The 21,346-nt window shown below is 48.6% G+C and overlaps 6 protein-coding genes across 6 annotated transcripts; 3 read left to right on the top strand and 3 right to left on the bottom strand.

The window, feature by feature from the left end:
- The first annotated feature begins 119 nt into the window (after positions 1-119).
- BDV59DRAFT_59114 (carbohydrate esterase family 5 protein) lies at positions 120-1,557 on the top strand. The gene is made up of 3 exons (XM_073696707.1): positions 120-631; positions 688-902; positions 956-1,557. Exons 1-3 carry the CDS (start codon positions 202-204, stop codon positions 1,313-1,315), a joined length of 1,005 nt encoding a protein of 334 aa, XP_073546584.1. The 5' UTR covers positions 120-201; the 3' UTR covers positions 1,316-1,557.
- A 52-nt stretch (positions 1,558-1,609) lies between these two features.
- On the bottom strand, positions 1,610-3,314 carry BDV59DRAFT_208805 (FAD-binding oxidoreductase; the record flags this gene model as incomplete). Its single annotated transcript, XM_073695277.1, has 5 exons — positions 1,610-2,114; positions 2,163-2,398; positions 2,448-2,793; positions 2,850-2,953; positions 3,012-3,314. 5 exons carry the CDS (start codon positions 3,312-3,314, stop codon positions 1,610-1,612), a joined length of 1,494 nt encoding a protein of 497 aa, XP_073546583.1.
- Positions 3,315-7,866: 4,552 nt separating this feature from the next.
- BDV59DRAFT_194015 (major facilitator superfamily domain-containing protein) lies at positions 7,867-9,498 on the bottom strand (the record flags this gene model as incomplete). The annotated part of the gene is made up of 4 exons (XM_073692327.1): positions 7,867-8,109; positions 8,172-8,547; positions 8,599-9,335; positions 9,385-9,498. The coding sequence occupies 4 exons, from the start codon at positions 9,496-9,498 to the stop codon at positions 7,867-7,869; spliced, it is 1,470 nt and encodes a 489-aa protein (XP_073546582.1).
- Positions 9,499-14,033: 4,535 nt separating this feature from the next.
- Positions 14,034-14,999, bottom strand: BDV59DRAFT_203092 (oxygenase MpaB family protein; the record flags this gene model as incomplete). Its single annotated transcript, XM_073694201.1, has 2 exons — positions 14,034-14,049; positions 14,179-14,999. 2 exons carry the CDS (start codon positions 14,997-14,999, stop codon positions 14,034-14,036), a joined length of 837 nt encoding a protein of 278 aa, XP_073546581.1.
- A 522-nt stretch (positions 15,000-15,521) lies between these two features.
- Positions 15,522-16,842, top strand: BDV59DRAFT_203091 (DUF3712 domain-containing protein; the record flags this gene model as incomplete). Its single annotated transcript, XM_073694200.1, has 3 exons — positions 15,522-16,185; positions 16,247-16,371; positions 16,426-16,842. The coding sequence occupies 3 exons, from the start codon at positions 15,522-15,524 to the stop codon at positions 16,840-16,842; spliced, it is 1,206 nt and encodes a 401-aa protein (XP_073546580.1).
- An 822-nt stretch (positions 16,843-17,664) lies between these two features.
- BDV59DRAFT_203090 (uncharacterized protein) lies at positions 17,665-20,818 on the top strand (the record flags this gene model as incomplete). Its single annotated transcript, XM_073694199.1, has 2 exons — positions 17,665-20,718; positions 20,774-20,818. The coding sequence occupies 2 exons, from the start codon at positions 17,665-17,667 to the stop codon at positions 20,816-20,818; spliced, it is 3,099 nt and encodes a 1,032-aa protein (XP_073546579.1).
- Between the last annotated feature and the right edge of the window lie 528 nt (positions 20,819-21,346).

The raw sequence follows: 21,346 nt of genomic DNA, 5'->3' as shown, positions 1-21,346 counted from the left end.
GCAATAGGTCCGGAGCCACTAGTAGGAACCATTTAACCATATCCTAAGCTCGAAATCCGAAGGACGGGAAGCTATAAATTGCACCTGTTTGCCGCTCCAGTTTAACATCTGTCGAGTTTCTTCCATCGCATAATTCACTCATTAGTTCCTACCGAGCTGGCCTCAATCCATTCTTTTGCCATTTGACTTATTCACTTCAACATGAAGACTACTATCATTGTGGTTTCGATTATTGGCACCGCATGGGGTGCACCGACTAAGACTATCGAAGACAGGCAACTTGGCAATCTTCCTTCCTTTGGTACCGGTAGCGGACTTGGATCCATAGCCTCCCTATTTCCCGTCCCCTCTGGATTACCGGGATTAGGAGACCTAGGTAGCCTGGGTGGCAGTGGGCTGAGCAATCTGTTTGGTTCTGGCTCATCTTCCGGTGGCTTTCCGAGCTTCAGCGGTCTTCCCAATCTGGGAGGTAGCAGTGGCGGACTCGGCGGACTAGGGGGCTTGCTTGGCTCTGGCTCCTCCAGCAGCAGCTTCCCAAGTTTTAGCGGGCTTCCATCCCTCTCAGAGGGGAGCACCGGTAGCACCAGCAGCAGCGGTGGGCTCAGTAGTTTGCTAAGCAGCTTCGGAGGAGGTAAGAGTTCCCACTCGCATAGATATTTTGTTAGAAGGAAGGATTAAATTATGCAGGGGCCACCACTAAACGTGCTGAAATAGGCTCTTCGACGGCCAACGGAGTTACAGACAAAGATGCGTGTCAGCCCTTGACGTTCATCTTTGCCCGAGGTACCACCGAGCTCGGCAACATGGGCAACGTTGTTGGCCCAGTGGTGGCTGAGAAGCTGAAGACTTTGACGAACAATAAGGTGGTCGTCCAGGGAGTAGATTACCCTGCATCTGCCGAGGTACGTGCATTATAATCGGATTCTTGACCTATGGAGGGTACTAACTGGACAAGGGAAACGCGGCCATGGGAGCAGAAGGGGGCCCGAAGATGGCACAACTCGTTGAACAGGCGCTGAAACAGTGCGCCAACACCAAAGTTGTGTTAGGCGGGTACTCTCAAGGTGCTATGGTCGTACACAATGCTGCCAACAGGTTGAGCAGTGGCCAGGTGTCTGGCGCCGTGCTGTTCGGCGACCCATTCAAGTCGCAAGCCGTGGCAAATCTTGACTCCTCCAAGGTCAAAGAATTCTGTGCACAAGGCGATCCAGTCTGCTTAAATGGGGGAAATGTTATGGCTCATATCAGCTACGGGGGCGATGCTGAAGAGGCCGCGCAGTTCTTGGTCAAGGCAGCTGGTGTTTCAAACAACTGAATACTTTTGAATTATACCGTCCAACTTGATGATCGTTGCGCTGGGAGCACGACACATTACAGCGGATAGGTTTGTTGGGCTGCTGCCTAGCTTCTACCTAAGCTTTGCTATTGCAGCTATCTCATGGCCAGGCCTCATATGTGAGGGGTACCACTAGCTAGATAGCTTCTCAATCCATTTGTATCGTCTCTCGGGTTTCATTCCCAATATACATTATCTTGGTCTATGAGTGACTTGCTAGCCATTATGTACAGTAGTGGATGACAGGTATATTGAATGATGGTGATAGGCTGTCTAGAACACCTTAAAACCACCCGGCATCAGGGTCTGGAACACACCCGAGGGGTCGTATTTGCGCGCAACGGTCTGCAACAGATGATGGTTGACTTCACCATAGCCCGGAAAGATGGACTGGAACCCAGCCGAGTCACCCATATAATTGAAGGGGTCATACAAGCCGGCCTTCTGGGTGGCATTGTTAATCTTGTTGGTGGTATCCTCTACCCATTTGGCGACAATGCCATCGTATGCGGACCCAATCCACTCTACCACCTCAGCGTAGCAGAGATAAACCTTGGACGGATCCAATCCCAGGGCATTACCACCCTTAGCTGCGGATGCCGCCATCCAATCTGCGCCAATGGGCTGCCAGTCCAGCTGAATGGTGGAAATGTTGGCCGCAGGGATTTGAGCGTACAGCTTGGGCAACTCATCGAAGAAAGTAGTGTTGATGATCTTAATACCCTGGAATAAGTCGTCGTAATTCTTTCCCACGACAGTGCCCGCCACGAAAACATCGCTGACTCGTCAGTTTTTAATGGATACACCACAGAGAGAGCCAACTTACTTAATATTTGGGACCACCATCACTGCGGTTTCAGCAGCGAATTCCGACACAGTCTTGAAGCCCAGCGTGCTGCTGACGGCTGGGATGTCGGTAAACGGCTTGAAGATTTCAGGGAAGCTGGCGTTCGGGCTATCATAGAAGAGAATGACCGATGCCATGAGTTCCTTTCCGGGGACGACAGCCGGCACGACGTGTGTCTTGGGGTCGTAAATATCGGAGGCATATTTGGCAGCGGCCTATATTTGTCAGTGCTGGGGGCATCAATAGAGGTAGGAATAGACATACAGCCAAGAAACGATCCACATACTTTGCCGCCACGGTGTGTGTACCAGCCCAGACACGAGGCGACTTAACTGTTTCCACATCAAACCGGGTGACAATACCAAAGTTGCTGCTGCCACCCTTCAAAGCCCAGAAGAGATCAGGGTGGGAAGTCTTGTTTACTTCGACAATGGAGCCGTCCGCGAGAACAACCTCGTAGTTGACGACGGTATCACAAGCCCAGCCGACCTGGTTACCATAGAAGTTCACACCACCAGCAAGGAGCAGACCGGGGACACCAACAGGCCCCAGGCGCCCACCAGCGGCGGACAGATCATACTTTTGCAGGAAGGCGTAGACATCCTCCCACCTACGGAGCATCAGAAGAGAGGATCCATATTTGGACGAAGAAATGCCGGCACTCACCGATGGGCGGGACCCAGAGAGAGAACTGAGTGATCTGGGGACAACCTCATGGCAGTCAAGTTCGACATAACAATGAGGACCCCATCGTCAATGTTGTTGGAACCCTACCGGGCAGGGTCAGTCGCTGCATGCCTCTGTGCTTTCGTCATAGCCATCACCTACCCGGATTCCCATATGGCCACCCCCTCGCACAGCGAATTTGGCATTCGCATCGACCAGGGACTCCAATCCCTTAGCTAACTGATGGCTTGACTGAGGGCGAAACACACATCCAGGGGACATAAGTTCAGTGTTGGACCAAAATTCCTGCGATTCATACTCGTAAATGGAACTGTTTCGGAAGAATACGGCATCGCTCAGTCGGCCACTGAGAGCGGTGCAGCCGTTAGAGCCAGGAGTTGCTTCGGCCAGGTGAGATCCGGAGATCATGCCCACCACAGGCAGGAGAGTAGACAACGCACGCATCGTACGCTGTAGTTATCAGAGATGTCGTGGGCACAGAAAAACCGATGATTACAGAGGAGAGAAATGGAACAAGTTCCCACGACCTGGGGAGGTGTTGAACAAGAAGATGGTGCTGTCAAACGAGTCCGCCAGCGGAGGCATGAATCAGGAGGGTTCCGCTAGACAGCGGAGCAATTGTCAAGCTCGTTAGAGCCACTAAAATAGTTAGCGTCGACCCTGGAGTCTTCTGGTATGGCGTTTGGGGCTCATGAGAATGTGGCCGGTAGAGCTCATCGTTATTCGAAGTTGATCAAACCAAGGCCCAGCCCTTCCAGATTATCATCTACGCAATGCAGCTGCGGCTGTCCACTGCTAAGGACCTCGCCAGCCGGAAAAGACGCCCAGAGCAGTTTAGCTGTCCCGTTAGCAGCGTCCGCGAGCAAGCCAGGGGTGGAGAGGGAGATCCACTCAACCTCCCCGGTCTGCCTCCGACCATGGACCCATTGGAATGTTAGTTCGTAGCTGATTGGCAGAACGAGATTTGGAATTCAACTCCATTGTCTTCCATTAGTTAGTATTATTTATTGGTAAATTATTCCAACTAAGTGGAGGCCCCGAAGGTACACTGTACGTAGTACGCAGTACTCCGAGCAAGACTCCATCCGAAGAAAAGCCATCATGGTGCAGAGGATCACTCCATAGTCGATAAAGCACCCGGTCAACTCCGTCATATCTATCCGAAAGGCCCATCGTAGACAATAAATCATGCTAGCAATAATAATGACAATATCTTGCACCGGGGGTGCTAGTTACCGTTCCTTGCTTGAGTTTTCCACGTCGAACTCGACGGTGCGAATAATCCCATCCACTAGCCCATGGGATTTCCCATGGGCTTCCGAAGATGACAAAATATGTTCCTCACTCTCATTTCCTGGGATGCTTCTTGATGTCGTCAAGGTGGTCGAATATTGGTGGCTTTTGTTTCCCGAAAATGTTGGATGATCACTACGAGGAATAGATCCCAGTTGATGCCCATACTTACGCGTCGACTCACCATAGGATGCACTGGTAAGGCCCAGCAACCGAGGGAAGTAGCGTCGAACGAAAGGGCGCATCGCCGTCACACAACCCAAACTGATCCCAAGGTTCAGTTCGATGGTGCACCACATTAACGCGTCGGTGGTGGCCCCTGGTTGGAAACATCAGTTGGGATGAGACAATTGAGACAAGACGCATCCAACATACAGGTCAGATCAATGCTCTCCATGAGGTTGTAGAGCGTGGCCAGGCGGATACAGCTGACGATACCCACACTATAGTCGTCAGCAGACGTGCCTCTCGTCTCCGCACAGGATAAGACTCACAAACAACCCATGGCTAAAATGCAGCCGATGGCAACTTTCTGTCGCAAAGGCATTTGAAGTCGTCGTAGCCAGGGACTAAAATGAATGGACAATAAGCTTCACAGCAGGTGACCAAAACGCCAGAGAAGTATACTCACATGGGAACCACGACGGTCGCAAAATCGGTGAAAATTCCCAATCCTGCATTCGCAAAATAGAACACCGGTCGGTTCATACAGCTGCCCTTTAATTCCAAATCCCACGCCTTTTCGACAGGAGTGCAACTGAAGATGTTGGCTAGTATACTGCCGACCGCATATCCGGCTGCGATGAAGACAATAGCCCAGACGGCAATGTGGAAGTTTCGGCTTGGAAAGATGCGCATGTAGAACAGGAGAACGGAGCATTTGGTGAACCCGGTGGCAGCACAGTAGAAAATCGCAGAAATCACATTTAACTAGGAAGAGATCGGATCAGTAATTGAAATACTGAAGAATTGAGTTCAATTTTACCTTGTTGAACCATGGAGTAAAATGCTCCAAGGGAACATCCCACAAGTGCTTCCCGAGTCCGTAATTGAGCACTTCAAGAGAAAAGAGCAAACAATCAGCGCTGCGTTATTTCCTTGAGCCTTTGCCATCTACTCACTATCAAGTGTTACGCCGGTAAGGACGCAAGACAGAATCTAGTTGTCATTCCAGTCAGCTGGAGGCGTCCAAGCCATATGAATGAAACGTACGAATGCAGCGATCATTAAATCTGCTCATGTTAGCAGTTCCCTCACAGACTGGGCATCTCACAGAGACTGACAGTCGTCCCATCGAAAGTTGCGCACGATCACGATCCGAGTCCATGTCCGCACGAACACAGAAATCGCTGCTAGTGGCAGGAAAACGCAGTTAACCACTAGATATTTCGTCCCGACATAAGGAGGGTTGACAAAATTATATGTTTGTCCAGGCGGTGGCGTTGTTGCCGGCGTAAATGCGATGGTAGTCGTCATGGCGCCGTCAGGAGAGGTCAAAGACGACAACCTTCATGCGTCTCAGCAGCACAGGAAGGCAGGTGTCAAAGAGAACCGAAGACATAAAGAAATCTGCAAGACTATACGGGTGTCTTGCTAGATAAAGTGCTATGGAGAGAGCCGAGGAGACTGAAGAAACTAGGGAAGGTGGTGATACAAAATAATTCATCAGCCGCTATTATTAGTGAGTGGGAGGCTAACCATAGACTTTTGAAATCCACTTGTCACTACTGCGTACTATGTACGGAGAAATCAATGATGGAAGTCCAGTACTAAGCTAAAACATGGGCCTTCGCCTCGTTCAAAGTTTACTAGAGACCTGACTATCCTGATCTTCCGGGGAAGAGAATCCTTGGCCTTTCGTAGCTCTGTAAGGCCTTACAGTTGTACGCGGTACGCAATACGGTGCGGATTACAGCAACGCTCAGCCTTGGCTTCTGCATCAGTCTTGCATCGAAGTCTTGTTACCAAGAAGAGGGGGCTTTACGACGGGGGAAGTTACTTGCCAGGCACTTGGGACAGGCCCACAGTGCACGGAATGACACCATGTTCCTGGAATAGGATCGTCTTCCGCATCATAGCACGGGCATCAAACCGGCTTTTTCGAACGATATGCGAAACGATAAAACTAAGACAATCAAAGTGGGGTCAGCATAGCACTAGGAGGGTTGAATCGGATGGACTTTCATCGCGGAATTACGCATGGGGCAAATGGAGTGCTGAGCACCGCACCAGAAGCTCCTAGAAAGAACCCTAGGGTTCAAAGGACTTCATGTTGACCTTTTCCTTCATGCGTTTCAGTTCCACAACTGTAAGTACTGCGTACTACGGAGTAATAACTGGAATCTCTCCCCGTCTAAGATGTTCGAAGTGATCTGCATCCCTTTCCGGGTCGAACAAGGAAAGGATAGACCCGCCTTTTCCGTCCAGGACCGCATGGTCGAACTCAATTGAACAGAATCTTCAAGTGCATGTGTCTCGTAGCGAGGTTCCGAGCTGGGGAGAGCCGGAATAACTCTCTTTTGTGGCTCAGAGATCACCAACATCTGTACTCCGTTGACAGTTATACAATAGTATATGGGTTTGTGGGGGACGAGCTGCTTTGTCATGTTAACAATTCCTCATCGAATAACGGTCCCTGCATAGAGTGCTCGATCGAGATAGCTATGCTGGAATCCGTAGGCTTCCAAGGGGTTTTGGAGGGATTATTATGTTTCATTAATTTGCAAGAAAGCCACTAACGATATCTATCCGACGCTCGGTCGACGCTCGGCAGAATACTTCTGCTCCTTTCAAAGAGGTGGGATGAACACGCTGCAGGGAAACAAGAATATCATCTGCATGAACACGTTCGACGGCGGTGTTCCAGGATTCCGGAGGCCCGCGGGCAGTTAAACTTGTTCGTTTCTTTAGATCGATTTTCGGCTCCACACGACGTATCAGCTGGAGATCCACACTACTATGGCGCTAAAGCAATTTTCATGCGTGCATGCGCCATAATCCCATTTGGTTTAGCCGAAGCCTCGTTCCGAAGCGAAGGGCTGGCTGGCTCATCAACCCCTGGAGAGTTGCAACTGGAGAAAGTAATTTCGACAATGCGCATGAGCTGAAACACTCACTGGGCGTTGGTCCACTTCGACGACATGATGCTTGGTACTCTCACCACATAAGTTCAGGGTTGACTTGTGTCAAATTCCGGAGTTGCCAACGTATGAGGGAGGGTCAATTGTTCCCGCGTTGCTCTTAGGGGCACCTATCCGACGTAGGGTGAAAATAGCAGGTGTGTAGATCAAAATATACAGCGCATTTAAAGCATCCCGGAGGTTTGGCTCATTATGAGAGTAGCGAGTTAGCCTCTTAGCCTCTGTGGAAGACAGTATCCAATATTTCATTATGTTATTAGATGCAAGGTCAGACCGACGGCGCAGTTATAGCTTTTTTGGTGGTAAAGAGCATGCTGATATCGATCAATGTGTACGGAGAGTATTGAGTTACCTACGTAGGTACTAATGGTCCGAAGATACACATGATTTTCACTCGTGAATGAGTCAGGTAACTACAATTAACTCTGCGCTACCTCCGCATCCCGCAGGAGAACGGGAGCTTCGCAACTTTACAAGGATTATGCTTTTACTTTAGAATTACCCGGTTTTGCGACGCAGAGATCGAATTATCAATGTCTATTCACTCGAAAGCCTGTATCACATTAATCATCACCATATATCTGAAACCGCTTCATAGGCCCATATTTCGAAGTCAACTGTCGTAGCGGTCCTCCCCAGAAAAACAACGGTACTGCTATAAGCATACTGGCGACCTGAATTGCTGTCATCTCACCAAATACTGCTGCAGGTCCCTGTCGGCTGATCCAGTCAGCTGCGTACAGTGACAGCAGCATTCCTATTGTGTTGCGAATAACGAAAATAATAACCAACGCTTCACCGGTGAGCTGCATGCAAAAAAGTCATCATACTGCCCATGGATCTTATACAAAAATGTGACAAGCCTTACCGGTTTATAACAATCCAGCGAGTAAGTGACGGCCACATTCGAAATGGCCGCGACGCCGAATGCTTGCATGGCGTATCCGAATGCAGAACCTATCCAGTGTACCTGATTCGCAATACATAGTCCGAATATCAAAATTCCGCCTGGGCCAATAACACCAGGGATAACAATAGCTGGCAAACGATATTCTGGCAGACGGTGACCGCCATGACGGTTGGTATATCCGGTTGATATGACATCAATCAGTCTTCCGCCGACATAGAATGCCAGGATGGAACCGATGAACCCCGATAGCGACAGTAGGCCTAGACTACCTGCAGGCCAGCTATACGGAGGTGCTGTGAACGTTCGCGACGCGGTGAGTTGCACAACAATGTTCCTATTTTTGCTGTTAGGTAATCCTTTCCCAGGACAGTGACGGAGAATTTACCATCCCACAGATATCCCAATGGAAAATGCAGCCCATAATAGTTGAGGGTATCCTGCGTTGCACAGAATATCCAGCAACGTCCGAGTGAACGACGCCTGAGGATTATATCCTAGCGTCAACGACATCCATTGCCATGATGTTCTCTTAGTTGCCTGATGGCGGTTCCGGAGATAAGTTGTCTCTCGGACTGTAAAGATAGCCACAAGGAAAACTGCACCGACCGCGATGGCCAGGAAATAGCACATCCACCGCCAGTCTTCCTCCTGTACCAGGTAAGCGTTAATTAATGGCCCAATAAAAAGCCCGCTTGTCAGAGCAAGGTGGAATATCATGAGATAATGTCCACGTTCTTGGGGGGCGACCATATCGGACACCACAGCGGGTACGGTGGCATCTGCCGCTGCCGCTGCAAGACCCGAAAGAATGCGAGAGGCTAAGAGCTCCCTGTAACCCGAAGCTCGACATGACCAAACGTTCATCATACACAAACACAACATGGATAGCAAATACACTGGGCGCTTGCCCACGACCCGCATGAGCGGAACCCATAATATGTTCCCAAGGCCAAAGAGAAACACGTTGAAGCAAACCAACTCCCCTGCCTGGGTCTGGGAAACATGGAATTCTTTGATCACAGCTTTCGTGGCAACAGTAAAATTACTGCTGTTAACGTTGGCGAGGAAGGTGTAGAAGCAGATGGTCAAGTATGTCGTTAATTTGGCCGCGGTAGACCAGTTCTAGCTATGGTGTTAGAGTAGAAGTCTGGCAAGAAAAGACTCAACGCACCTGAGGATCATTTGGATCGTAGTCCCCCCTTTCTTTTAAGTCTTGAGAAGGTGGAAGAGCTCTCTCGTCGGCAACGGAGTCAACATGGGTGGTAGAAGGCTTGGGCTCCGCCATGGTGGGTGCGAGACGTTTCAATATGGATGCAGACTCCCAAAGGAAATGAAGCGCTTAAAGCAACACACAATCTCCACCCCCGCATTTAGATAAATCGAATCAAAGTCCCCGGGAAACAGAAATCTGGAGCCGACTGTTTGTATGGGAGTAGGAGGAATCATCATCCATGACAAGAGTGCTCGGGGCTCTTCCGGGGAGTCGGCTTATCCGAGTAGCTTGACTCGGGATACCCCACGATAGAGATGAATCTCAACGTCTCTCACTGCTCTGACTCTTCCTAGCCATTTAAGTAGGAGTGGAGCTCTCACTTATACGTGAATTTGCAGTTCATGCTGTAGTTCAGGATGCGGAATATCCAGATTGTCTTATCCGAGGTTAATGTATCGATATTCGGATTTTCCAACAACCATCATCCTCGATTATTCAGCAGAGTTCTCATCTGGAAAGCAGTGCTGACTGAAAATAGTTGAAGTTGTGCTATTGACGTCGAGATTTCTTTTTAAATGCCTATACAGCTTTCTTTCATGCCCTTCGACAAAAGAAGCTTTGACCCGCGTGGGAAACGTCTCCGGAAAAGCCGAGCGAAGATTCAATCTGTATCGTATTCTGAAGTAAACATAGGTTGATGCCGGATAGTCTAGTTCTCTAATTAATACTATTGACGTTCGTCTATCTCTCTCAGTTGTCGAAGTGATTAATAGTACGACACCGAGGATGCAGCACTGCCATCTGGGATGTTCCACAGATTTCCATCATCATGAGGATCGTCGGGCCCGTTTGATATGTGTATTAGTGACCAGCACCAAGTATCTCGTCTCGCGGCAGTCTCCCAATGGTGAGGCTATGATTGGTGCACAAAAATATATCTAAAAGGCCTCGACCCATCCATTAACCTGCAGGCGATTAAAAGCAGGCACTATGGCTCGTCCTTGTCCGTCTTCATTCCGCTGAACGGCTGATGCATCGGGGTTCTGCAACTTTTCATCGATAAAGAGATTATCTGTGATCGCATAGGCTAATTGTAGGATATGGTTTCTTGTGACCAAAGTTTGGTCACACCATATAGGTAGGCATTTTGCCAGCCTGTTTGGTGATCTATATGCACGCATCCGAAGTACGCCGTTGTTTGATAGTCTCTCACTGTGTCAAAGATATTTTCACACCTATTGCGGATAAATTCATTGCAATTCCACTGTATGCAAAGCTATATCTCTGGTCAGCCAAAGAGCGCATCTTCTTGTATGATAGATAGTGCGCTTACACACCCAGGGAAATGTTTTCGCTCAGCTCCTCGGACGCAAGATACGATAATATACGCGTTATTTTTGGACATGGAGTCTATCGAATTTTTTTGCAATTCCGGAGAGAATGTTGGGAGATTGATCTTATATAAGCTCCAGATGGTGCTCAACAAGGTTTCGTGACGAGCTAGGGCCATGCGAGCGCTCCTAAAAGCCATATATAAAAAGCTCAGGAATTCTTGCCAACATAGTCACATGCGATGATCTGATATTATGGTTCTTGATGAATTATTTATCGGGCCCCGAAAAAGCATTTGAGTTGACATCGGCCAGTATCAACGCTAGTCGACATTGTGCTTTAGCGTTTTTTAGACACAAGCTTTCGCCGTCGTGTGTGTAGACTGGGGATGAAGAAATCTTGCTTTCAACGTCGGACGCGTCAAAAAAAATCTATTGGCACGTTGAAGTTGGCAGACATGAACTGGGGTCGACGATGTCGCCCTAGCCATAGAACTTTGTCCGGCACAAAGACGACCACCACAAACGTTTCTTCGCAACAATGGCTGCATGTGGATATATTATCTTGAGAATAGGATTTGCTGCCATATCATCCTGGATTGCACATATTTTACAGGTCATTTTTGCCTGAGGATCCTCTGTCGTCGTATGAAATGAGAGAAGAGCTCCCTCAGCTCTGGCTAGAGGGCCATGCTGAAATACGGTGTTATAAAAGGCTTATAAAATTAGAACTGCAGTTAGTGTATTTGGCTGTAGCATTCAGACAGTGTTCCCATGCTACCTTCGCCCGGTGATAGAGGACCCTTCGAGCATCATATACATCTTGAAACTCGCATGATTGGACGCCCTGTGCTAGAAAAAAGGAGTAGTTCTAGTAGTACGCATAACTGGCTAGGAGTACTGCTTGGAATACCAGCACGGACACTTTCCCGGGGAACCCTAGTACTTTACTGTGCTGATAATAGGCATTCCTAAAATCCAGCCTCATCCACGATCGGAATTAAAGGGTGCAACAGTAGGAAGTATTTTCGAAGGCATACATCAAAATGATTTCTTGGTGGAATCTCCAAGCAACCATTCACCTTACTATACGTACATCACTCATGGGAAGTGAGGATAATCGACCCAGGTCAAGAAATTTCATGCCTGGAAAGGTGGTACTTGTGCCTTCCGCCACCAATGGAGCTGCATCCGCAAAGGGTGGCCCAGGAGTAGAAGGCTCTGTATCTGATCGTGAAGACAATTTCATATCACCATGAGTTACATGTCCATTGAGGCTCTACAGCGCTGCGGCAACTGTCGTTAAATTGCTTTCATGCTGATTGGACGCAGGTGGGTTAATAACTTGAATGTCGTCCAGGTCAGTCAATTTCGGAAGAAAAGTAGTTGTGTATCACATCATGCAATTGCTTGAAGCATGATGTTGCGTTTGGTCATAGAGTACAACCAGTGATATGGTCCAGTGTACAGTTAGTGCAAGGGAATCCAAGTACTGCAGCATCACACCGGACCTTCCGCCAATGGTAGCGATAGCATACTGCCGCCGCTCTTCGAATGCCTATGTCTCGGGACTTCTGGTTTTTATCTGCATACATACCTTCGCGAAAAGATCTGTGGGGGTGGATAAGTTTTTCCTTCTTTGATGACAATGCGTATAAACCGCACGGATTTCGGGCACTGGGCCAGCTATCATATCAAGAGCTTTCTTGCTTTCTTCCTAGGACACCATCTCGTAAACCGTCATTCTGACCATACTCCCGATTGAGCAGTGTCCCGAAATACTGGTGAATGCAGTACCCCGCGGGGAATATGCTGGGATGAATCGCCTCGTGTCGACCTCGGACCGCACCCTGCTAGTATTAAGTAGTGTGAAGCTAATCTAGCATGTGAGGATCCACCACTAGTCTAGTATGAGCAACTTTTAGGTTGGTTGAGCCGAGCTGGCCCTTGCGTGCGGGGAAATGGGCATAAGTCAATTGTTGACTCAGTGCGGTTTCGGGGAATTTCTTCGAGTGTGAATCGACCCATGGGCCAGAGCTATTATGCCGGCTGGAACCCGTGGGAGGAGGCTGATCATTTGACATGATCTGTGAGAATTCCGTGGATGCACCAGCTAACACTGGAGTAGAGCGTTCGTTACGCACATGAAAAAAAACAGGCCAGGTGGGAGAAAGCATTTGAAACGAAGACATGACATATGATTCTCAATTTCCTCCTGTCTACACATCAAGGCTGACAGCGAATAATGGCCAAGATAAATCCTACGGCAGAATGGCAAATTTAGATCTCGAGGCCGGTGAAGGAACCCATGCCTCTGATGTTTTTGACTCGGCGTGGGGAAATCTCGGAGCGCTGTTGAAGCGGTCGTTCTACTTCACGCTCTCTCTGTTGCTATTTCTTGTGATCCTCTTTCTGTACAGTGAGTGGTAACCCATAGAACAGTGTGCCGTTGTGGAGATAAGAATAGGTGTTGATATTCGCAATAGTGACAGGCTAGACGGCACCAGATGGCCCCAGAGCGAGACCCTTAGAGCTGAGTGGTGGCTACTAACAGAGGTCTGCTCTGTAAATCATATACTCATGCCGAGAAGGATGCAATATCCAGTCACGGAGTACCTTGGTACCGATGTACAGGGGGAGTGATTCCTGCTTCTATCATGTATACGTGGCTGGTGGGCTTTATCCTGTATAGAGTAACAAATAAGCTGAAGTGTTCCTTAAGCGAGGCTGTCCCGGAGGGCTTTTCACTCATGGAGTAGTTGGTCCGGGGCCACAGCTGATCTTTCTTTCCGCATGACGAGCGGTATGGCTAGTTTATCAACTTCGGCACCGGATCTCTCAATCAAATGAATTAGGCCACTAAAAGAGGAGACAGGAAATGGATAAGCGTGGTTTTCGCATATCTCCGATATCAATCAAAAAAAAAAAATCGTTTAATTCATTGCGGGCCGTTCTTCTACGAACCGAGTTGGCTCTGTTCACAATATGCGGGGAAAGATATCTAAGTCATTGATATATTGGGTCTTCTGGAGTATGCGGACAAGCCTTTGCCAACGCCAACCTCGGTCCGCTTGAAGCCGCAGGGTTCTATAGGAGCATGTGGGTTCGGCCAACTTACCAGGATTCTGCCTCCCGACGATCGTTATTTAGATTTCATCTTCTTCACAGGTCATTCGTTTATTCTTTTGAATTAATCACACCAAAAACAACAGTTTAGGATGAAAACCATCATGTCATGTGTCCCAATTTGGTGTCAAAATACAGAGGCGAAAATACTTAGCACTGTGTAAAGCTGTTGGGGATCCAGCAAAAGCAAAAACAAAGGAAACTTCATCAAGCCATATTTCGGAGGCGACGCCGCATATCTCTCATGTAGTATTTCATCGGGATGGTGCGAATAAATCGAGGGATAACTGGGTACGCAATCTTCGCTCCCAGCATGGTAGTTCTATAGAAGGTCCTTCGAAAGCTCCCCGTTTTCAGGCCATATCCCTCGCGTAGATTATCAGGTAGCATCTGTGCAGTCATCAAGCGGACAATCGGCAGGGCCATTCGTAATGGTAAAAAGAGATGCTTGTTGTACAACAGATCGTTGGCAATGTGCCGTGCGTGCGGCGTGATTTCGAGACTTGCCACGGTCTTGTGCCAATATCGCCAAAAGGCCTTGCGGTTTTTGGGCCACATCTTCCGCGGGACGCGTAGAGCGACCGCCAGAACTGAAAACTCTTGGTATATTTGATCCGCATGGAACGGCTCCATGGCACCGTAGACCTCCTCATACATGTAAATTCCACTGGCATAGAGAGTGGCTGCTACCCAGGTCTGAAGCTCAGGATCATCTGCTGAATAGTCGGGTCCTTTAACCTCGGAATGCGCTCGATTCACCATCGTGATGATTCTCTTCTTTTCTTCTCTTGTCCCAAAGGACATGCAATAAACGAAAGTAAGGGTGGTGCGTAGCCGGTGCAAAGGCCTGTACGCAAAGCTGCTGTGGTTGTCGACGCCCTTAGCAACCCCTGGCATTGCCACTTGGAGTAGGATAGCTGCAGCTCCCGCCGCAAGCAGGACCCCCTCTCGAACAACCTTCTGAACCCTTTCCGAGTTCTGAAGGGAATCGAGAAGCTCATCACTAGGGACCATGCTGAGGGTCTCTTTGGGTTCCTTCTCTGAGATGGTTGACTGCCAGGGCTCAGGCGAGTCCTCTCGCGGAGTCGTGGGGGACTTCTCTTGCGTGGAACTCATCGTTACGGGCGGATAATTGGTAGAAAATGACTATTGTAAGGAAGGTTCACTGATGTTTGCTATGTGAGACGAGATATCATCGTCGCTTGTGTATATAAGACGGGAGATCATGCTCAGATACGTGAACTGAGTGTCGAAGCTGGGGGTATACGTAACACGCAATGAAGGTTGGTCCGCCGCGGTATGCGGTCCGAGGAGACTAGCCCGCGGAAACGTTGACAATTGCATCATTCCTAGAGGTCGATCAGGAGGAAACTTGGGGTAGTCTACTCCGCGTGGGTTCTCGCCTAGTCATTAGAAGCCGCTAGGATAGTATGCAGTAGTCTCTAGCCTGTTCTGGAATCCCCGCACCGTAATGTAGATTGATGAGCAAGAGTACATGGACACTAGCATGGATTGACCGCAAGTTTAATATACGGCTGCCGGCGCAAAATGTCACTGCAAGCGTTCCCTGGGTTGTTTGGCATTTGATCCATCGGTTTCCGCAGGTCAAGAGAAGAACAGAGACGGCAATCTCCCATCATGCCCATCGGTGAATCTTCCAAGTCCAAATCGACATTTATCGATCCGGGAAAGGTGTCTCTGGACTCAGAAGGATCGGAAATCCGTGATGGGTCGGAGGAGGAAGCTGGCAACTACATCGGCGCAAAACGAGAGAAGCCACGGGGATTTTGGTCGAGGTCATGGAAGCACTTCAAGAAATACTGGCTATGCTATGGGCTCCTTGGTGTGGTCTTTTTGGCCATATTCCTACCGGTGTTCTTCCTAGTCATCCTTCCTGCCATTGCACAGAGATTGGTGGACGACGCTGCTATTCCAATCCAGTCGGCAAGCGTCCTGCGACCAACCCCGGACACGATTACTTTCTCGTTGGCCGCAACCATCAATGTACCACTTGGACTGGGTGTTTCGGTCGATAAATTCAATCTCAGTCTCTTCGACCGAGATGTCAAACCACGAAAGCCATATGTGACGGCGGAACTGGGGCCTGTATTTCTCAAGGGGAAATCCCAGCTCACCATTACCAACCAAACAGTGACTATCCAGGATGAGGATGAATTTACAAAATTTCTGTCCAAAGCGGTATATTCGAAGAATTTCACTATGTCTGCATACGGAAAGACGACTGCTCATCTGGGAAAACTCAAAGTCCCGTTGACACTGGACAAGGATGTTGAGTTGGCTGGTATGAATCCCAGTCATTCCACATTGGTCTATATATATCGCACTAACAGCATTCAACACAGGTCTTGATGAGTTGAGTGGGTTTTCCATTGATTCAGCTAGTATCGCTCTGCCTCCAGAATCTGATGGATCGAACCTCGTGGGAAGTGCCACACTCCCAAACCATTCCCTAGTTACGTTCGCTCTGGTATGTTTAACCCATCATGTGTAGTTATAGTCCGTGAGCTGAGAGGCAACATAGGGCAATGTGACTCTAGACCTCAAGATTGGGGACCTGGTGTTGGGTAATGGGACCATCGACAATGTATTGCTAGAGCCAGGCAATAACACGGTTCCCCTACGGGGGATCCTGGATATTCAGAAGGCTGTTGCCAATATCGGGACATTGCTTGCAGCTGAGACCAACGCTCTCAGCAGTGGAAACCTGATGCTCTCAGCTTCTGGTCACTCGACCATCTACAACGGACTACACATTCCGTACTTCGAAAAGGTTTTAAACAACCTTACAGTGACAGCGAATGTCCCGATTCTTAAGGTGCTCTTTGGAACCATTGAGCAATTAATTACGTCTAATCCAGGCACCATTGCAAACGTGACAAGTGCACTGGGAGATACGGACTTGACAAATAGTCCTAATATGACCAAGAGTAACGGTTAATGATGATGGACATGACACTGTGAACGTTATGCCGATGACGGATACTATCTATACCGTCATTGATTTAGTAACGCAATTATGAATTAATTGATGATACCTCAAGTTCAAGAGCAAGGCACACTGTCATTGCGACAGTACAGACATACAAACCTTTAGTAGGATACATATACACACGCCCATAGGGGAAAACGTGTGGCAGGAAAAATGTTATTGCCTATTCGAAGAAGATCAGAACTAGGAAGCGTACACCAATCTCCATCCGCACACGAATACGGAGTACGACGGATGATCTCTTCTTCAAGGGTTAGACTGCAGGGACTAGTCGATCATTTGACACTATCTTCTCCGCACAGGCACACAGCCTTCGCCGCCGTTGCGGTCCGAGGCACCGAATTAGTTTCATTTTGGGTTGACGTGTTTCCGAAAGCTAATTAAATGAATTCTGACTAGCAAGTCGGCTCGCTTATGCACCCTAATCCAAAGCCAGATCTCCCTCCGATTGTTGGTGGCGATGATCACGGTGCCTGCACCCGAGCTAGCTCTACGGTGGACGGTAGTTTTACACCGTTGAGGGATACACTAGAAGGTATCCTACGATTAGATTGAATGATGATGGTCAATGATGGTCCCGCTTTAAGTTCCGCTGTAGCTCCCCATTGAGCCTGCAGCGAGGGTCCTCGGCAAGCTTCCAAATAACGCCCCCGGGCTCAATCTATCTTAAGGTCCTCATAAGACCCATTGTCTCCCAGTCCCCATCGTCGGGCCCAATCCTTCCATTCTCGAGGAGTCCACTTGGGCCGTTCTGCCAACAGTTCAGTGAAAATGAGAGTTATTCACACCCTCGTCACGCTGCTGGCCGCTGGATCATTGGCGGTAGACCCGGTATTGAATCTGCGCGATGTCGAGAATGCAACAAGTTCCACTGTCGAAGTCAACAATGATATTGCGGCACAAGCAGCAACTCAAACGCCATCTACGAGTAAACAGGCTGCCGCAGTCGACAATCAAGAGACTACCAAAGCTGCGGAGCTTCCAGGAGCGACCTTCATCTCTTCGCTGGCGAATGCAGCAACAGAGGCATTTTCCATCTCAGGAGCTGACTCGGAACCCTCTTCTTCAGCATCGGAAAGTGTACAGGTAACCTCAAGTGCTGTCCCCTCATCTAGCGCTGAACCGACAACCTCATCCTTCTCATCGTCATCATCTGGCGGTGATGGGATTCCTAATCTGTTGGGTGACCTGTTTGGTGGCAGTAGTGGTTCATCAAGTGATGGACTGGCCAGTCTCGAAGAAGGCCTGACGAATATTGCCAGCCTGTTTACTCCGAAGTTTGTCCAAAACGCTGCTTCGCTTGTCGACTCGGCAGCAAACTTCTTTGACGACCAGACGGTTTCTCAGGGCAAAGAAATGGTTAGCACTATCGCAGGGCTTAAACCATTGGTTTCAAGCTCTTCCGGGACCGACATTTTCTCGGCACTTTCAAACGGTACCTTTCTGAATGACATCGACAACGTCATCCAGGATATCATTGCCCTTCCACCGGTGTTGGCAGAGATTCTCAACCTCTTGACCAGTGACCAGGTGACAGCCTTCTTAAAAGCACTGCCAGAGCTGTTGGATGGGATCAAGCCTATATTAAATCCGGAGCTGCTCAAGGCGTTAGAGCAGCTAATCACTAAGAACCTTACGCCAGAGTTGGTTAACGATCTATCGTCCATCCTTACGGGCCTGCGACCATTGGTCCACGACCTTGCACCAATATTTGGCAATAGTACAATGGAGCCTCTGTCTAAGCTCGTCTCTACCATTGTGTCGCCTGATTTCCTCAACGAAATCGATTCCCTCCTCGCTGCCCTGCCGCCAATCCTAAAAGACATCGTTCCACTCCTGAGCTCAGATGTCTTGGAACCACTCGTCAACATCATCAAAGAAGTTCTGACACCAGAAGTGTTGAACGAACTTGGATCTCTTCTCAAGACCCTGCCAAGTCTCTTGAAGGACATTCTACCTTTGATCAAGCCACTTGCGGACTTTATCTCCGACATTATAACACCGGAGTTGATTAATGAACTTAAGTCTCTACTTAAGGACATCCCGTCAATTATCAATGAGCTGTTGCCTCTCATCAAGCCGTTGGTGAACATCGTGAAGAGTCTGCTGACAGAGCAGTTCATTAACGATATCCGCACTCTGCTTAAGGATGTCCCGTCAATCCTTCACCAGGTTCTTCCTCTTCTGAGCTCCGATATCATTCAGCCGCTTATCAACCTGTTGAAGAGCGTGCTAACACCAGAGCTCATTAAGGAGATTGGTTCACTCATTAATGCCCTACCACCGATCATCAAGGAGGTCGTGCCTCTCCTGCAACCTCTGGGTAACCTTATCAAGGAGGTTCTTACGCCCGCTCTTATCAACGACATCAAGACCTTGCTTGCCGATGTCCCAGGTCTCCTTAAGACGATTCTCCCGCTGATTCCTACTGTTGAGGATCTTCTTAAGAAGATCATTACGCCTCAGCTGATCAAATCACTGGAGTCGCTACTTGAGGCAGTGCCGGGCCTTCTAAATAGCCTTCTGCCCCTTCTGCCATCTGTGCAAAAGCTTATTGTGGACACCTTCACTCCGGAGTTCATCAACGAGATTGGAAAGGTCCTTGATGCTGTTCCAGGCCTCCTGAAGTCTTTGCTGCCCCTGTTACCACCTATCGAGCATCTCATCCCGAAGATTCTCACCAAGGAACTCATCTCCACAATAGAATCTCTTTTGGACGCTCTTCCCGGCATTATTAATGCCTTGCTGCCCCTGCTTCCGGAGATCGAAGCGTTGATTCCCAAGATTGTGACAAAGGAACTGATTAACGCTGTCGAATCGGTCTTGAAAGCACTACCAGGCATTATCAACGATATTCTCCCATTGCTGAACGGTAATCTACTCTCGTCATTGGTCCATCTTGTCACAGAACTGGTTACGCCCCAGCTTATCACCGATGTGAGCAAGATTGCTGGCTACATCCCAGGGCTCATACACGACCTGATGCCTATATTCACCCCAGAGCTCTTTAAGGCAGTAGAAAACCTTCTCACAACTTTGGTAACTCCAGCTTTGGTCAACGATATTACGGAGTTGATCAAGACGATCACTCCGGTTATCGGTGATCTTATCCCGATTATTGGTAGCGATCAAGTGAAGAACCTCATCGCAGGGCTCCCCAAGATAATTGAGGCAATCCTACCAATCCTCAACGTTGATATCATATTGGCCCTCGAGAAGGCCATTACTGGTCTAGTAACCGAACAGTTCATCACCGATGTGGGTACTGTGCTTGCTGCAGTGCCGCCTCTCCTTCACAGTGTCATCCCTATCTTCAGTCAAGATCTTCTGGGTCCAGTTGAAGATGTTATCTCAACGGTCCTTACGAAGGAATTGGTTGGTGAAGTTGGAGACTTTGTCGAAACTGTTCCTCCTCTCCTCGAGAAGATTGTGCCACTGGTTCCCAAGGATATTCTCCAGCCGGGAAGAAACATTACTAAGGCACTCATAACACCCAAGTTTATGAATGATATTGGAGGAGTTCTGGACGCCATTCCACCCGTTGTGGAGAGCCTACTCACGGTCATATCCAGCAACGCTGTGACCTCTATCTTGGATGCGGTGCCCAAGATTCTCAACAGCCTACTCCCCTTGTTGAATGGCGACGCTATATCTAAGCTTGTTCAGGATGTGATTAATGTTCTAACGCCCCAACTCATTGACGACATTGGAACAGTGCTCGACTCCATTCCCGGGCTTGTACATTCGGTAATGCCAATATTCCAGGGTGACATTCTTACGACGGCAATCAATAATATCATTCCACTGGTGAAGGCACTGGTTGCGGTAAGTAACTCCCTCTTCGTGTAATAGCCAAGCCAACTGACTCAACTGTCTACAGCTACTACCACTGTTGACGAATATCTTGTCACAGGTCCAGCTTTAGTGGGAGCAAACCCAGCGATAATTAAGTCGGTGCTTCACTGTACTTTATTGTGCTGAGTCTGGTCCAAAAGAGGTTACGTGATGAATGCTTGTGATGTTGACATGAAAGGCCATCCCGATACATAAGTTAATGAAATTAATGCTACATAATCATCATGATCGATGACGGTTATAGGAGCAATGAGTTGAATATCTGCCTGCCCTTTAGGCCATCCGTAAGATCAGTCCGGTGTTATCTCGTTTTAGCTTTCCGAATGGGGTAAACATCTAGATTAGCAAGATGCAAATAGCGTTTTCTTATGAATCTAAATCCTGTATTATTATGGTGCTCATGCAGGATTGATGTAATGTCGTTTACTGATATTCTGATCCCTCTGATGGTGGAGGGGTTAAAATTGCTGCCGTATCAATCAATGGCTGTTTGCTTTAACCAATTAGTTGGGGGTTAAAACGGCGTCATCGTCGAGTCTTTCTATAGTCCGTAAGCGATGGAGCATCTTCCATGAATGCCACGGAACGGTACGAGATC

The sequence above is a fragment of the Aspergillus ambiguus genome, assembly GCF_047715705.1.
Source record: "Aspergillus ambiguus strain CBS 117.58 unplaced genomic scaffold BDV59scaffold_22, whole genome shotgun sequence".
NCBI classification, from domain to species: Eukaryota; Fungi; Ascomycota; class Eurotiomycetes; order Eurotiales; family Aspergillaceae; genus Aspergillus; species Aspergillus ambiguus.
The sequence above is the reverse complement of the archived record's forward strand: the minus strand, read 5'-3'. Positions and strand labels throughout refer to the sequence as shown.

Coding starts and splice junctions, on each gene's coding strand:
- BDV59DRAFT_59114 (XM_073696707.1), top strand. CDS start 202: ATGAAGACTACTATCATTGTGGTTTCGATTATTGGCACCGCATGGGGT. Junction 632..687: donor GCTAAGCAGCTTCGGAGGAG/GTAAGAGTTCCC, acceptor TAAATTATGCAG/GGGCCACCACTAAACGTGCT. Junction 903..955: donor ATTACCCTGCATCTGCCGAG/GTACGTGCATTA, acceptor TAACTGGACAAG/GGAAACGCGGCCATGGGAGC.